General features: G+C 37.1%; 1 protein-coding gene across 5 annotated transcripts in view; it reads left to right on the forward strand.

Moving 5' to 3' along the window:
* The window catches only part of LOC127833926 (regulator of nonsense transcripts 3B-like), a 32006-nt gene that overhangs the window by 12200 nt on the left and 1113 nt on the right, over positions 1-18693 (forward strand). The window contains exons 6-14 of one of the 5 annotated variants that reach the window (XM_052359436.1): positions 104-135; positions 3828-3881; positions 6518-6654; positions 8789-8861; positions 9625-9855; positions 11073-11203; positions 12598-12660; positions 13491-13746; positions 16558-16641. In XM_052359436.1, the coding sequence (XP_052215396.1) occupies positions 104-135; positions 3828-3881; positions 6518-6654; positions 8789-8861; positions 9625-9855; positions 11073-11203; positions 12598-12660; positions 13491-13746; positions 16558-16641 (1061 nt within the window). Of the gene's footprint in view, positions 1-103; positions 136-3795; positions 3882-6517; positions 6655-8788; positions 8862-9624; positions 9856-11072; positions 11204-12597; positions 12661-13490; positions 13747-16557; positions 16642-18693 lie in introns of all 5 variants that reach the window. The other 4 variants (XM_052359435.1, XM_052359439.1, XM_052359438.1 and 1 more) reach the window with 4 other exon arrangements.

Consider the following 18693-nt stretch of genomic DNA (forward strand, 5'->3'; position numbering starts at 1 on the left):
GTTCATTCTACAGCTGCCTCCAAGGGTGGTTCTAGAGTCTCCACCCCTCTCACTGAGTATTGTTAGTTGTGATACTATAGTTTCTCACTGGTTCATTCTACAGCTGCCTCCAAGGGTGGTTCTAGAGTCTCCACTCCTCACTGAGTATTGTTAGTTGTGATACTATAGTTTCTCACTGGTTCATTCTACAACTGCCTCCAAGGGTGGTTCTAGGGTCTTCACCCCTCTCACTGAGTATTGTTAGTTGTGATACTATAGTTTCTCACTGTTTCATTCTACAGCTGCCTCCAAGAGTGGTTCTAGGGTCTCCACTCCTCTCACTGAGTATTGTTAGTTGTGATACTATAGTTTCTCACTGGTTCATTATACAGCTGCCTCCAAGGTAGGTTCTAGAGTCTCCACTCCTCTCACTGAGTATTGTTAGTTGTGATACTATAGTTTCTCACTGGTTCATTCTACAGCTGCCTCCAAGGGTGGTTCTAGAGTCTCCACCCCTCTCACTGAGTATTGTTAGTTGTGATACTATACTTTCTCACTGGTTCATTCTACAGCTGCCTCCAAGGGTGGTTCTAGAGTCTATACCCCTCTCACTGAGTATTGTTAGTTGTGATACTATAGTTTCTCACTGGTTTATTCTACAGCTGCCTCCAAGGGTGGTTCTAGAGTATCCACCCCTCTCACTGAGTATTGTTAGTTGTGATACTATAGTTTCTCACTGGTTTATTCTACAGCTGCCTCCAAGGGTGGTTCTATGGTCTCCACTCCTCTCACTGAGTATTGTTAGTTGTGATACTATAGTTTCTCACTGGTTCATTCTACAGCTGCCTCCAAGGGTGGTTCTAGGGTCTCCACTCATCTCACTGAGTATTTTTAGTTGTGCTACTATAGTTTCTCACTGGTTCATTCTACAACTGCCTCCAAGGGTGGTTCTAAGGTCTTCACTCTTCTCACTGAGTATTGTTAGTTGTGATACTATAGTTTCTCACTGGTTCATTCTACAGCTGCCTCCAAGGGTGGTTCTAGAGTCTTCACCCCTCTCACTGAGTATTGTTAGTTGTGATACTATAGTTTCTCACTGGTTCATTCTACAGCTGCCTCCAAGGGTGTTTCTAGAGTCTCCACCCCTCTCACTGAGTATTGTTAGTTGTGATACTATAGTTTCTCACTGGTTCATTCTACAGCTGCCTCCAAGGGTGTTTCTAGAGTCTTTACCCCTCTCACTGAGTATTGTTAGTTGTGATACTATAGTTTCTCACTGGTTCATTCGACAGCTGCCTCCAAGGGTGGTTCTAGAGTATCCACTCCTCTCACCGAGTATTGTTAGTTGTGATACTATAGTTTCTCACTGGTTCATTATACAGCTGCCTCCAAGGGTGGTTCTAGGGTCTCCACCCCTCTTACTGAGTACTGTTAGTTGTGATACTATAGTTTCTCACTGATTCATTCTACAGCTGCCTCCAAGGGTGGTTCTAGGGTCTCCACCCCTCTCGGTGAGTATTGTTAGTTGTGATACTATAGTTTCTCACTGGTTCATTCTACAGCTGTCTCCAAGGGTGGTTCTAGAGTCTCCAACCCTCTCACTGAGTATTGTTAGTTGTGATACTATAGTTTCTCACTGGTTCATTCTACAGCTGCCTCCAAGGGTGGTTCTAGAGTCTCCATCCCTCTCACTGAGTATTGTTAGTTGTGATACTATAGTTTCTCACTTGTTCATTCTACAGCTGCCTCCAAGGGTGGTTCTAGAGTCTCCACCCCTCTCACTGAGTATTGTTAGTTGTGATACATTAGTTTCTCACTGGTTCATTCTACAGCTGCCTCCAAGGGTGGTTCTAGAGTCTCCACCCCTCTCACTGAGTATTGTTAGTTGTGATACTATAGTTTCTCACTGGTTTATTCTACAGCTGCCTCCAAGGGTGGTTCTAGAGTCTCCACCCCTCTCACTGAGTATTGTTAGTTGTGATACTATAGTTTCTCACTGGTTCATTCTACAGCTGCCTCCAAGGGTGGTTCTAGGGTATCCACCCCTCTCACTGAGTATTGTTAGTTGTGATACTATAGTTTCTCACTGGTTCATTCTACAGCTGCCTCCAAGGGTGGTTCTAGAGTCTCCACCCCTCTCACTGAGTTTTGTTAGTTGTGATACTATAGTTTCTCACTGGTTCATTCTACAGCTGCCTCCAAGGGTGTTTCTATCTAAAGTCTTTACCCCTCTCACTGAGTATTGTTAGTTGTGATACTATAGTTTCTCACTGGTTCATTCGACAGCTGCCTCCAAGGGTGGTTCTAGAGTATCCACTCCTCTCACCGAGTATTGTTAGTTGTGATACTATAGTTTCTCACTGGTTCATTATACAGCTGCCTCCAAGGGTGGTTCTAGGGTCTCCACCCCTCTTACTGAGTACTGTTAGTTGTGATACTAAAGTTTCTCACTGATTCATTCTACAGCTGCCTCCAAGGGTGGTTCTAGGGTCTCCACCCGTCTCGGTGAGTATTGTTAGTTGTGATACTATAGTTTCTCACTGGTTTATTCTACAGCTGCCTCCAAGGGTGGTTCTAGAGTCTCCACCCCTCTCACTGAGTATTGTTAGTTGTGATACTATAGTTTCTCACTGGTTCATTCTACAGCTGCCTCCAAGGGTGGTTCTAGGGTATCCACCCCTCTCACTGAGTATTGTTAGTTGTGATACTATAGTTTCTCACTGGTTCATTCTACAGCTGCCTCCAAGGGTGGTTCTAGAGTCTCCACCCCTCTCACTGAGTTTTGTTAGTTGTGATACTATAGTTTCTCACTGGTTCATTCTACAGCTGCCTCCAAGGGTGTTTCTAGAGTCTTTACCCCTCTCACTGAGTATTGTTAGTTGTGATACTATAGTTTCTCACTGGTTCATTTGACAGCTGCCTCCAAGGGTGGTTCTAGAGTATCCACTCCTCTCACCGAGTATTGTTAGTTGTGATACTATAGTTTCTCACTGGTTCATTATACAGCTGCCTCCAAGGGTGGTTCTAGGGTCTCCACCCCTCTTACTGAGTACTGTTAGTTGTGATACTATAGTTTCTCACTGATTCATTCTACAGCTGCCTCCAAGGGTGGTTCTAGGGTCTCCACCCGTCTCGGTGAGTATTGTTAGTTGTGATACTATAGTTTCTCACTGGTTCATTCTACAGCTGCCTCCAAGGGTGGTTCTAGAGTCTCCAACCCTCTCACTGAGTATTGTTAATTGTGATACTATAGTTTCTCACTGGTTCATTCTACAGCTGCCTCCAAGGGTGGTTCTAGAGTCTCCATCCCTCTCACTGAGTATTGTTAGTTGTGATACTATAGTTTCTCACTGGTTCATTCTACAGCTGCCTCCAAGGGTGGTTCTAGAGTATCCACCCCTCTCACTGAGTATTGTTAGTTGTGATACATTAGTTTCTCACTGGTTCATTCTACAGCTGCCTCCAAGGGTGGTTCTAGAGTCTCCACCCCTCTCACTGAGTATTGTTAGTTGTGATACTATAGTTTCTCACTGGTTTATTCTACAGCTGCCTCCAAGGGTGGTTCTAGAGTCTCCACCCCTCTCACTGAGTATTGTTAGTTGTGATACTATAGTTTCTCACTGGTTCATTCTACAGCTGCCTCCAAGGGTGGTTCTAGAGTCTCCACCCCTCTCACTGAGTATTGTTAGTTGTGATACTATAGTTTCTCACTGGTTCATTCTACAGCTGCCTCCAAGGGTGGTTCAAGAGTCTATACCCCTCTAACTGAGTATTGTTAGTTGTGATACTATAGTTTCTCACTGGTTCATTCTACAGCTGCCTCCAAGGGTGGTTCTCGGGTATCCACCCCTCTCACTGAGTTCATCAGGAAGAAACGGGAAGAGAAGAGGAACTCCATCCTGGTATGTGTACCACCTATGCGGCTCTTTTTCATTTAACCCTTTTCCCCCATAAGAAGCAAGGTGAAAATGGCTTGCAACCAGCATAAAACAAGAACAGCCTGCAAGTAACTCACAGTTTGTTCAGGTTTTATTCTGTTTGCTGCTCATCAGTAACTTAGGGTTGGAAATGAAGCCTTTAAAACTTTTATTTAGTAAGAAAGGTCTTTAATGCAATTTAACTACAAATGCGTCAAAATACGTATCTAAGTGGTTAAGGGTTAAATGAGTTTTGCTTTGTAAAAACTTGAACTTACAAGCTAATAATGGATACTACTTTATCGTCTTTTTCATTTAATGGAAGTATCTTCTTAGCAGACTTTCATTCCAATCCATCTTTGAACATCTGGGATGACACTTTATGCACATGCAATAAGTCTCATTTTCACAGAGCAATTCTCAACTACATGTAGTATTAATTAAGTGATTTTTTATGATATTTTTTTTGTTTAACCTATTTATTTAAGCTCGATTGCATAGAAAGGCTAAGGCTAATTTGAAACGCTCTCGAGTCCGTTTCCTGAGTGCCTATATGGGAGATCTAAAGAATGCTCTCACAGTGGGGATCGCACCTGTGACCTCCTGAGCGCTAGGCGGACACCATATCCACTACGCCATGGCGATTGATTAGATATCATACATAAATATATTGGGTTTTCTTGTTTTGTTTGTGGACATGATATTGTGTGACAATGGCATCTTCACATACATTATTATACCTACTTGCACCAAGTTAAGTTCAATATACTGAAAAGTCCATCAATGCTGATCTGTCTGTTCTTCTTTCTGTTGATGAAAACGTGCCCAGAGGCATTCTCCTATACTTTAGACAGTACAATATTCAAGCTTGCAGGCGATTTTCATCACGATATTAATTTTTTATGAATGTGCAATTTTATTATTGTACACTGAACATTATGAAAGTAATGCTCCTTTTTTTGAATATAGGCATTCTACAACATCATGATTATTAATGTAACATTTTAGCAAAATGCATTTTCTGAATCCTAAAGGTCCACAGGTGTTATATATGGTGTGCGTGAACTTATATTAGTGCTGTACAAGTTTGTTAAATTATTCCCCTGAGGTAAATACTGACTACGCCTAGGGGGTTGCTACTTAAATAACAACTTGTATAGAACAACATCTTAAAAATTCTATCCTCTTAAGCCTTTAGACCCAGAGTTTTAATATTTGGTATGTTAAATTGCGTTTTTGCCCCCACCCCATCTCCCAATTTTTATGCCCCCCTTCGAAGAAAAGGGGTATATAGTTTTCGCACTGTCCGTCTGTCAGTCTGTCTGTCTATCAGTCTGTCACACTTTTCGTGTCCGCTCTCTAATTCAAATAGTTTTCATCCGATCTATACCAAACTTAGTCAGAACTTGTATATAGAGAATATCTAGGTCAAGTTCGAATATGGGTCATGCTGGGTCAAAACTAGGTCACGGGGTTCACTTAGTGCATTTTAAGGATTTAGCATGGTGTCCGCTCTCAATTGAAGTAGTTTTTATCTGATCTTTACCAAACTTGGTCAGAAGTTGTATCAAGACAACATCTAGGTCAAGTTCGAATATGGGTCATGCCGGGTCAAAAACTAGGTCATGGGGTCAATAAGTGCATTTCAAGTATTTAGCATGGTGTCTGCTCTCTAGTTTATGTGGCTTTCTGATTTATTTTGACATTCTAAGACATTTTTACGCCTCCGAAGGAGGGCATATAGTGATCGGATTGTCCGTTGGTCTATCTGTCACACTTAGCGTTTAGATTTCGAAAAATGCTCATAACTTCTATGTCGCTTCAGATAGCAATTTCATATTTGGCATGCATGTGTATATGGACAAGGCCTTTTCATACGCACACAAATTTTGACCCCTGTGACCTTGACCTTAAGGTCCGTGTTTAGGTTTCGAAATCTGCGTTTAGGTTTCGAAAAAAGTTCATAACTTCTACCAAGCGTTTATAGGGGGCATAAGTCATCGTATGGTGACAGCTCTTGTTATTTCAAATCATGCTCTTGTCAAAGCTGGTCATGCTCTGGTGGTCACATAGATAAGATTGCCATGTTTACCACAATAACTGAAAACATATTTTCATCTGAAACATCAGGCCCACAGGTTTTTTGTTTTGAACATTACATCACATTGTGGTCAACCACAAAATTTGTTGAAATCACATCCCTAGACTACGCCAGAGGGATCTATTGCTTTATATATATTCATTTACATCATAATTATTGTAACAATCTTTATTTGAAACAAAAGTGTACTATTTGGTATGTAGATTGTGTTCAAAACTGTTTAAGTACATGCAATAACATAACTTAATAGTGTTAATTTGCAAAATGTTTCTAAATGTGGCTCGTTGACGTATTCTTCATCACTATGTGACTGGCTCTAAGTATGCATTGTTTCCATCATGCATGCTATGGATGATTCTGCAAACATTATTTTTTCTATACCCATAATTTTTTTTTAAATAAACGTTGACATAAAAAATTGCAGTTTCCCATGGCATGAAGAAAAAGATGGTACAGAAAAATCATTAAAAAAAAAATATTAGTCTGGCCTATATATCTCAATAACATGCTTATTATAAAGAAAGCCAGAGAGGAGCGTAGGAAACGTGAGCAGGACCGTAAAATGGTGCGGGATGAAGAACGAAGGAAACGCAAGAACGAGAAAGAACGAGAGGCTGAGAGGGACGGGGATAGGAGAGGAGTCAAGGACCGGGAGAGGTACTTCTTGGTGTAGTAGTCAGTCATCTTGTAGAAGGGAATAGTTAGTGCTTCAGAATGGGAAAGAGGTACTAGTGTCAGAGTGGGGCTGGGATAGGTAGGTCTTGTTGTAATTGTCGGTGACCTTTTTTAATAAAGAATATTAAGACCTTTAGAAAAGGAAATTACAAGTATAAGAGTGGGACAGGGATCAAGGTAAGTCTTGTTGTAGTAGTCAGGGACCTTTTGAGTAAGGAACAGTTAGATTGGGAAAACACTAGTGTCAGGCTGGGACAGGGATAGGTAGGTCAGTGACCTATTTAATAAGGAATATTTAGAACTGAAGAATGGGAAAGAACCAGTGTCAGGGTGGGACATGTATGGGTAACTTTTGTTGTAGTGGTCAGTAAACTTGTATTAAGAAATATTTAGAACTGAAGAATGGGAAAAAAACTAGTGTCAGAGTGAAACAAGGAGAGGTTAGTCTTGGTGTAGTCTTCAGTTATCTTAAAATAGGGAATGTTTATAACAATTGAATGGGAACTAGCTTTTGAGTGAGGCATGGATAGGTTAATCTTGTTGTAGGAAAACATCTAGAACAATTGTGAACAAGGCTCAGGTGGACAAAGAAATAAGCCTGGCATTGTTAACCTTTCTTAAACTTATCGGCTACATTCATGTATGCAAAGACACTAGCCCAATATTCTCTATTCATCATAAACCATGACACAAAGGTGCCTAATATAATTTTTATAACAGGTTACTTGGCATTTTTTATCAGTCATTGTATGTCATATTACTTAGGGGAATCAACTATTATGTTTTAATTTTAAAAATAATAAGATTTAGTAAAACAAATCATTTGATTCCAACATGTAATATATTTTTGCCACAAAAAGAGCAAAAAACATGTTTTACAAATATTAAGGGTAAGTGCTCATGATGTCATGATTTACACATCAGATGTCAACCAACATGTTCATTGTCATGATTTACACATCAGATGTCAACCAACATGTTCATTGTCATGATTTACACATCAGATGTCAACCAACATGATTTACACATCAGATATCAACCAACATGTCATGATTTACACATCGGATGTCAACCAACATGATTTACACATCAGATGTCAACCAACATGTCATGATTTACACATCAGATGTCAACCAACATGTCATGATTTACACATCAGATGTCAACCAACATGTTCATTCCGCTTAAGCGTGGTAGCATTTTATTATAAATTTTTTATAGGGGCATAGAGGTATCATTAACAGAAAAACAGGTAACTTCCCTATGGACTCGGCACAATTAAAAAATCCGTTCAGTCCTTATTTTATTCAAAACCTCACCTAATATATTACAAAACAATAGGGCATTAACTTGTTTTTCACTAAATCTGGTGGTATAGGGAAACTTCCGAAGTGTTATTAGTGGATGGAATAAACATCAGAGACAGACCTGAAGAGTTAACTCTATGTGTAAATAGGGAAATATCTAAAATGAAAGAATGGGAAGGAACAAGTGTCAGAGACATTAAGTGAGAGGCGACCCTTGTAGTATTGAGTTATCTGGAAGTAGGAAATATCTGGAACCTAAGAAAGAAAGAACAAGTGTCAGAAAATAATGGAGAGAGGTAAATCTCTTAGTAGTAGTGAGTTATCTGGAAGAAGTGAAATAGAAGCAAAGAATGAGAATAAATAAGTGTCAGAGAGAGACAGGGAGAGGTGATAGTAGTCAGTCTTCTTGTAGTTTGGAAATATCTGTAAGATTCCAATGAACAGGAATATTAGTCCAATAGAAAAAAAAATGCAAGAACAGTGAGAGTGAATTCCATGAATTAGTGGTTCTAATTTAAGTTTATAGACTCAGTTATCTCTTTTGTCATGTGCTTTAAGTTAACTGTATACAATAATACACAATTTTACAAACTATTAATTGTATAATTTTATGTCAGAATTTGCTTGGTTATCCTTGAATATTTCACTCCTCAAAATAATATTGGCAACGCTGTAAAAGTTTGATTTAATCCGGTTCAATCAATGCGCCTCCAAAACATTTTCACTTTTATGATTCGGCTTTATACAATTACATCTACATGCGCAAAATTTCCCTTTGAAAGTTCAATTCTTGGTATTCTGATTTTCAGGGACAGAGCAAAAGATAAAGAAAAGTACCGAGATAGAGACAAAATCGTGAAAGAGAAAGATATCCCAGTGAAGGTAAATCACACGCAGCCAGACAATAATGATTCTGATGACAACTGTGCCATGACCGTGTTTTTGAGGTCATGGTAAGGTCACATTGTTGGGCTTTGATATAATTTCCATGGTTACTCTGTTTGAAGTTTTCTGTATTCTTGGTTTTCATTGTATGCTTGTTGTTTATTGAGATTAAAATTAATGTTAAGAGTTCTAAACTGGTCTTCTTGTTTATAAACGGTATTTTTATCAGAGAGCTTGACATGAATATCAATAATTGGCATTTACATTAAAAACTTATTTGCTCAATAACACAATTTACAGCATGGATGTAAATGCTAGTTTTAATGTATTTATTTAAGCTTGATTGCATTCAAGTCTTATGCTTATCAAGATGTTTCTAAGTCCATTTCCTGGGAAGAACCAGTAATTGGGTATCTTAAAAGAGGATTTTAAGAAGGCTTCACGACTGGGATTTGAATCAAGTACCTCCTGACTGCTTTTTGCCTTGACAACATTTGTATCGATGTTTATAAAGAATGCATGCAAAATTAAACAGCTCAACATTTTAACGAACTGCTTTAAACCGAATTGACCATTCAAGTTTTGAGGTACTGAGCTCAGTTAGAGTGCATTTAATTGTTCATGTAATTCTTGATGACTCTTAACATTGTTGATTTCATGTGACCTCTTCGTTCTGGTTAAACTTTACCATTTATATGTTCTAGTCTTGTTGTTTTTATGGTTCAAGTTGAGTTCATATGTTACTGTTTTATGTTTCAAGCTTTTGAAAAACACAGATCATGAATCAGGTAGTGAAAAAGATGGGAATAATAAGGCGGAGAAAGATACAGCAATATCTGAGAATAAGAAAGACCGTGACTTGAACGAGAAAGATTCTAATAAATCTGCCTCGAAAATTGAAAAGTCAAACTTGAGGTTTTCCAAGGAAAATCGGGAAAAATTAAAAGAACAAAGGGATGGAAAAGACAGGGGAAAGTCGGGAAGTTCTAAGGTAAAACATGTGTTGTGCTGCAAACACTTGGTAAGAAATAGTGTCCATGTTACTTAGGGTTGTACCTGTTTGTTTTTGGGGCTTGATTTAAAACAATCGTTGATTTTTATGCTCCCCCAAAAATTTGGGGGGGGGGGGAGGATATAGTCGCCGCTTCGTCTGTCCGTCCGTGTGTCCGTCCGTGCACAATTTTATTATTTTGTCCAAAGTTATGCCCCTCAAGACGTTTCTTTTTATCTGAATATATGGGGCAATATTGTGACAAAAAAAACTTTGGGAAGCATCACCCGTCTCCGACAGTTTCTTGTTCTGTCTTATATCAATAAGTAACACATCACTTAAGACCATATTCTAAAGAGTTCATCCAGAATGTCCAGTATTTATATTTAGAACATTACAAGAGGTAATTTTGTGCTTATATTTGTATAGAATTTTGTTTATTTAATATTTACATGAATAACCAGTGATGTAAAGAGAAAATTGTATGGCGACATTTATTATTTCAATGATTTTTTCGTATTTTCACTACAAATATTCATAATATTGACACACACGGGTAACAAGCCCATACTTTACAAAGCAATAGTTTCATTTTGATCTAAGATATTGAAGAGCCCGTATTCACCAACCCATTTTTAGACTTTATGAGTCGTGTTCTGAGAAAACTGGACATACTGCATGTGCTTAAAGTGTTGTCCCAGATTAGCCTGTGCAGTCTGCATAGGCTAATCAGGAACGCCACTTTCCGCCTAAATTGGATTTTTGCTAAGAAGAGACTTCATTTAATCGAAAAATTTCATAAAAGCGGAAAGTGTCCTCCCTGATTAGCCTGTGTTGACTGCACAGGCTAATCTGGGACGACACTTTACGCACATGCATTATGCCCAGTTTTCTCAGAACGCCACTCTTATAATAAAGAATAGACTTTAAACAAGAAAACATATGTGCAGTATTTGAAGATATACTGGCCACCACTGTGTTGTGATAATGTGATAAACAAAATAATGCACATAAAGAATGTTATATAGGTGGTTAAAGGCGAGTTTGACTCAAAATTAAAGCAATACTTGAATAGTCCAATTTTTTGAATTTTCTTCAGGACTTCTATGAGAATTGTTTAGTAAATAAGGACCCTGTGATTTCTAAGTGTCTGTCACTGTCTCAAAACTTTAGATATTTTTTAATTCTAAAAAAATACCTCGCCCCCTGCCTTTCAGTTTGACCGGCCATTGCGGTCAGCTAAGGATGACCGTGATGACCGCAGCAAGCCTGACCGGTCTGACCGTCGGCCAAAGTCGTATCGGGAGGAGAGGGAGCAAAGACGTCAGGGTCGCGACACTGAGTACAGGTAAGGGGTGGGATTGCGTTAAAGTTTAAACCAATTTTTTAGCTTGATTACATCAAAAGCTGGCATATTGAAACGTTTTCATGTCCGTTTACTGGGTAGAATCAGTACTTGGTGTCTTTGGGGGAGATATAAAGAACGCTGACACAGGGGTTCTGAAATATTTTAAGAGTCTACTTGTCCACGGACAAGTTGGACCCACAAATTAACTTGTCCGTACCAAAGAAGTACTTGTCCGTACTTTTAAGATAGATAAAGGAAAAGATCATTACTAATTAAGCAAATAATACAAACATACACTTTTGTTAACTTCTATTTTAACTTATAAACATAGTTAACTAGAAAATTCACATGAACAAAAAATACAAGCAAGATGTGCATATAATGAGAACTCTGTTAAGTCACACATGATGCCATCTCGGATATTTAATAATCTCAGCATGTCTAGAAAATTCACATTCAAGAAATAAAAAAATCTCGGTTAAAGTGTGCGACTAGAATTTCTACCCTGGTCCCATAAACTTCACTGAATACTGCACTGGTCTTTTGACATATTTTCTTTGACCAATAACCTCTGCTCATCACTCAGTTAATTAAAAACATCTTGAGCAAGTTGCTATACACATTAAACATGTGCCCTGGTTTCTCTACTAAAAATGTTTTCTTTGACATATGCTTGATTAGCTGTTGCTATATACGCGTGTTACTACATTAAATAATTATTATCGGAAAATGACCTACCTTGCAGTTGAAAACGTGTGCCAGTCCGCAGATTAATCATTAGCAATTTATATAAACTTTCGTTTTTTATTTTTGGAAAATGGAGTAGTTTCGTTCTCGAAAAATGTTTACCACGGAAATTTAACTTGTCCCCGGACAAGCCAGCTTTGAAAAACTGCTTGTACGGAAGGGGAAATTGACGACTCGGACAACTGTAACAGCTTATTTCAGAACCCCTGTCACAGAGTGGGGTATCAAACCCGTTACCTCCTGGTTTCAAGGCGCACACAGTATGCACTACACCACGCAACATTAATAGCATGGTTGAGTGCTATAGGTGGCTTTTGTCACTTCCAAACAGACTTACTGATAAACTAAGTTTTATGTATTCTCATATCTTTATGTGTGGTGTTTTGCCAATGAATTATTCTTTTTATGAACTTTGTTCTGAGAAAATGGGGCTTAATGCATGTGTGTAAAGTGTTGTCCTAGATTAGCCTGTGCAGTCCACCTAGAATGGTTTTTTGTTTAGATTAAACTTCCTGTAAACAAACAAATTGCATAAAAACGAAGTGACTAGCTTATCAGGAACGTTACTTTACACACTGCACATGCATTAAGCCCAGTTTTCCCAGAATGTGTGCTTGTTCCTAGAAGTGTCTTGTTTCTTTTGTCAGAGATGAGCGCCCCCAGTCTGTGCCTTCAAGACGTGATGACAGGAGATACAAGGAAGACTCCAGGTAACAGAGCCGTGCTCTGGGAAATAGGGGCTTAATGCATGGGCGTAAATGTTGTTTTGATAAGCCTTTGAAGACTGCACAGGCTAATCAGAAACGACACTTCCTGTTTTAATGGAATTTTTTGTTTAACTCTTTCCCGATCGGAAGCAAGTAAAAATGGCTATGTGCAAACAGCATAAAACCAGAACAGCCTGCGAGGATCTCGCAGTCTTCAGGTTTAATGCTGTTTTCTGCTCATCAGTATCTTAAGGTTAGAAATGAAGCCTTTAACATTTGAATCTAGTAAGACAGGTCTAAAATTTAATATAACTATGTAAGGGACTACAAATGCGTCAAAATATATATCTAAGTGGTAAAGGGTTATAGGATGTCTCTTTTAAGTCTTTTCAGACTCCACAGGCTTATCTGGGATGACTTTTTACACACATGCATGAAGCCCAGTTTGAAGCCCAGAAAAAAATCACGAAAAACTGCAAATAATGTTGTCGATTGGATTTGATTTTCTTATATATTTCACTAAAACAAATGTTTTTAAACAAAAAATTATTTTGAAAAAAATAGGCCATTTTATTTATGTAGTATTCATCGCCTTTGTTAAATAACCAATTATATTGTTTTTTGGGATATTGTGTAGTCATAATACAAAAATATTTTTTCCTAATATAAAAGATGCTATACTACAAAAGATGGGATAGTAAGAAAACAATTCTGTACATCCTTTGAACATATGTTACTTCACAGTGCTTTATGTAACTTGTTTAGCACAAGTCTTTTTGAATGCTTTGGTAGTCATTTTGGTTATTATGTATGCATCATTTTCCAACTTGCAGAGACAGTGACAGACAAAGCAATAGTAACAACAACAACAGCAGCAGTTCTAGAGACGGTTCAAAATCTGGGGGTGCCCTGGTCAGCAAATCTGATAGGCCAAGCAGCAGAGGAAGTGATGTCACAAACAGGAAGTCAGACAAGGATTCCGTGAAAGAGGAGACTTCTGGAAAGGGAGAAGAGAAGTCAAGGGAGACAACTAAGAATAATGAAGAGTCAAAGAAAGAGGGAGGAAAATCTGATCGTGAGAGACCCAAGGTTGTTACCAGTATTCGTAATATAATTTCATTTTTTCATTAATTGTCTGTATTTGAAGTAGACTGTATATGTATGTGATTAACACGAGTGGGTGTAACATCAGTCATCCAAATTAGCCTAATGTTGAAGCAAGTAAGAATTGGAAGTAGCAATTACCTGTAAGCCAGAAAATGTTACTAACCTGTTCACTTGTATGATAGTGTGATTCTGAGTCAGGTTAGTTTAAAATTTATTGGGCAAGGCATTTTGGTTTTAGAGTAATTCATCATAAGGGTACAGATTTTCGGAGAAAGCAACAGGACAATTTTAGATGGCTGCACATGTTACATGAGCAACACAAGAGGCCTTTTTGGTAGATTTCCAATTGTAAAAAAATGATTTAACCAAGTATTATTCATAATATAATTCTTTATGATGGTAAAAGTAAAGAGCTTGATAAAGTTTGTTTCTCTGATAAGATAACTGATATAACTCAACGGTAATCTGATAGTCCTACAAAATATATGGGCCGTGCTCTGTGAAAAAGGGGTTTAATGCATGTGCATAAAGTGTTGTCCCAGATTAGCCTGTGCAGACTTCACACTCTAGTCTAGGACAACACTTTACACACACTTTAAACCCCTTTTTCACAGAGCAAAGACTGCATTAAAGAAAGTATTTTCTTAGCAAAAATCACGTTTAGGCGTAAAGTGTTGTCCCTGATTAGCCTGTGCAGACTTCACACTCTAGTCTGGGACAACACTTTACACACACTTTAAACCCCTTTTTCACAGAGCAAAGACTGCACAGGCTAATCAGGGACGAAACTTTCTGCTTTTATGATATTTTTCGTTTAAAGAAAGTATTTTCTTAGCAAAAATCACGTTTAGGCGTAAAGTGTTGTCCCTGATTAGCCTGTGCAGACTGGGACAACACTAAGCACATGCATTAAACCCCTTTTTCACAGAGCACGGCCCATATATTTTTAGACTTTCAGTTTTACTTGATTTGAGAATTTCCAAGAAGTTGTTAATGGTAAAAAATATTCTAAATACATCAAATTATTATAAAAATGCTGTGGAAATGCAGAATTCCTGCAAAATCCTTATGTGTTGTTCTGTAAAAATTACTACCATTCTTTTTGATGTGAGTCTGTTATTATCCTTCAGTTATCCATTAAAGGGACTTGTTTACAGATTTGTGTATAATGTAAAAATGTTGTTCAATGGATTTACTGACAAAACAGTAATATTTCATTTAATTATTACAATATCAAGGAAGAAAATAGTTGAAGTTATGTCAGCAGTACACATTTTGGCTAAATACGATGTTTTTTCATTTTGCCAAATTATAAACAAGTCCCTTTCATAGTTTGTTTTAGGTAGTTCATTGTATATGTATATGCATGCTTCAGAATGTTAATGTTTCAAGTTTTATTATATTATTTATCCAATGGGACCTATTCACATATTTTCAAATTCATGATAACCAAACTTTGACCCAGTTGAAAAAAAACACACTACAATATATATTATCTAACAAATACCTGTCAGACATAATACTGAAATTTTGTTGTGTATGCTCCCATAAAGCAAAATTACATTCAAAACTTAAAATACTGTTCAATTTTTGTGCTATATTTAATAGTAATGTTAAAGCTTTATCTTATTTAAAAATACAAGGGAAAAAGTTAAATTACAAGGGTGGAAAACAAGAAATAAGACATGGTTAAACATAAAATGCATTAGTTGCATGTATGAGTTCTAGAGAAGTATATATAAAGGACTAAGACAGAAAGACAAAAGCTGTTACTCTGAATATGTGATGTTTCTGCTAAAATGTGTTCACTTTTTTTTCAAAACTGTCCATAACTGCACATAATTGGATCTCAGAAACAATTTGGCTAGCCTGTTTATACTTGATGAAAAACTTCATATTTACTATGAATGTTGATGATAAATAAAAACGACTCTAGCATATGGAATTACATTATTGAAATTCATCAAAACCCCAAATTGTATATTTGTTTGGATTTCTCAAACAAATCCCCTAAAATGATTGTGTGCCCATGAATGTATGAAACAGTTTCAAAATACAGTAAAAATGATTAATCAAAGATCATGGAAATTATACCAAAAAATAAGACATACTACATCCAGAAAAAAGCGTAAACAACATGAATGCACACTTTTGTATGAGAAAAGCACCATATTATATCTATTTTTTTCATATCTTATTCTTACTTCACTTAATACATTGACAAGAGTTTCTTCAAATGAGCTATGTAGATAAATCCCCAGTAGTTTGTGTTCCTGGGCCTGTATTCTCCAACCCATTTTTTATCAATTAAAAAATAAAAGACTTAGACCGAAGAAAAGTGCTTCAGTGTTTGCATATATTCAGGCTACCACTTGTGCTCGTGTTATTTATAACATTTTGTAAATTAAGCATGAGGTGATTAAAGGTGGTAAATACCAGGTTAGACTCGAAATGAAAGCATTTCTTGTAAATAACAATTTAAAGTAGTTTCTGTATTCTTAGTCTTAAAGCCACATTAATACTCAGGAAATTCTCATGGAATATATTGTCACAAAAAACACAAAAAATGACCATTGTGTATCTCTTTGAATCTATGTTACCAGACCACATCTGAAATTTTGGCTATTGCCATAAAGAACACTGATCTGTTATGTCTTAACTTCATTTTTCGAAATATTTTACAAATATTTGTTGATTTTGAGTGTTAATGGGCTTATTAGTCCAAGGGTTGTTTGGTGAATACGGGCCCTGTAGTAGAGTGTGTATTGATATGTTGTTGTGTATGATGTGTAGCACAATGAACAAGTAGATGAGACCAGCTCACAAAGGGACGACGACAAGTCAGGCAGCGGAGAGGAGAAAAGGAGGAAGAGAAAGGTAGACAGGGGTCGGTTGTGCAATAAAAAAAATGTCACAAATATCCATGTTAGGTTCTGTAGACGACCGGTATAAGGTCATATATTTGATAGTCATTTTAGTTGGCCAATCAGAAAATAGCTTGCATGGTTTTGAAAATGAAAGTGAAGATCGCTTGGATCCCAATATTTAGTTTAATTTAAGGTTCAACTGCCTACAATGTTTACACCATTGTTAGTCAATTTTTGGAATACAACAATATACATGCTAAAAAGTGATAATTAGTGGTACAAATAACTAACTTAACTATTTTATGTTAATTCCTTTGCTATACAAAGAACTTGAAATTGATATTGTTTGAAAATATCACATCATGCTGAAAAGGATCATTTTATTGACTGAGAAGTAGAGAACATTTTCAGAATTCAAACTTTTCCAGGAGTAGGTCAGTGGGTCGTCATCATAAAGTCCTCAGGGCTAGTTGTGCACTTTACTTTTATTGTCTTTTTGCGTCAATTGAAATGCCTTGGGCCTCATTCTGGGAAAACTAGGCTTAATGCATGTGGGTTAAAGTGTTCTCCCAGATTGGCCAGTACAGTCTGCATGTGGGTTAAAGTGTTCTCCCAGATAAGCCTGTACTGCCTGCATTGGCTAATCAGCGACAACACTTTCTGCTTTGATTGTATTTTTTAGTTTTAAGGAATTTTCTTCCTGGTGAAAATCAAGTCAAGGCGAAAAATTTGTCCCAGATAAGCCTGTTCCGTTGACACAGGATAATCTGGGACAACCCTTAACGCAATAATCACAGTTTTCTCAGAATGAGGCTGTGTTGTTTATGCTCAGTTTGATATTAAATCCCAACGATCATTGGTTGACAGTTGTGTGTGTTGGCATGTACAGGTTTGTTTTCTAGCCCCTTTAAAGGAAAGCTTGATATAACTGTCCCAACACATTTAAGTGTAATTGCATGCAAGTGTGGGTCTGTCTGTCCGAACTTGGTTGGAAAAGCTCAGAAATGAGCTAAAAGTTATGTTTAATTGGAAACAAGAGCTTCTTCAAGAGTAGGGTAAACCAAGCATGTATAGTGTTTTTAAATTGCTAAAAATAGGGACCGCATTTTCGTTATTAAGTTGAAACAAAAAAGGCATAACTTAATTATTCAAACTGCACTTTAAAAATAACATGTTTACCATGTAAAGAGGACATGATGGGTGCCATGCTTGTTTATTTGTGCTCAAATGTCCAAATCACATTTGTTGTTAAATGATTACATCATGAAAGTCATTGGCTCGATATGCTGCCAACAGGCACTTTTAGTGGTAACTGTTATAAATACTGATTAACCCAATTATGCCAAGCGTCTAGAAAAAAGCCTTGGCAAACAGCGTAGACCCAAATGAGACGCCACGTGATGCGGCATCTCATCATGGTCTGCACTGTTTGCTTAAAGGAATTTCTGTAAGAAATATTCTAAATATAGAAATAAATATACTAGACATCTCTAATTTCGGAAATAAATTGATCCAATTTAGAAGGATGGGAGAGTCCACTAGGCATAAATTTTTATTTTGTTTGACTGGCACTTAACTTTTTTATGAAATATGATGTTTCTTCCATCGTTTAGTTGTCTATATTAACTTAATCTAATACATTTTACGAGAGGACTTATTTTTGGTATCTCAATGATTTCATCTGAAATTTCAAAGTTATGCTTATCTATTTACACATGAGCCATACAAATTAACAAATCTTTTCTTGTCCACTGATCAACCAAATATTTCTCATTTTTTGACAATTTATAGTTTTCAAACTTCATCAGTAATGTATGAGGTCCTTTTAATTGGCATGGCTTGATTGTATATGTTTAGCAATTAGTAATGGTAAGATTATATATACAGTTGAATTATTTCCATTTAAAAAGTTGAAACACCATTAGAATATTCATTAGAATATTCACAAATCTGAATTATTTTTAAACCATATAATTTTGCATTTGAAGAAATAAGTTTTGATAAGCATACACACAGTTCTTCACCTTGGCCCCGTGTCTCGTGTTATACTTGGATACTCCAT

This window comes from Dreissena polymorpha, chromosome 6 (assembly GCF_020536995.1).
Source record: "Dreissena polymorpha isolate Duluth1 chromosome 6, UMN_Dpol_1.0, whole genome shotgun sequence".
Lineage (NCBI taxonomy): Eukaryota > Metazoa > Mollusca > Bivalvia > Myida > Dreissenidae > Dreissena > Dreissena polymorpha.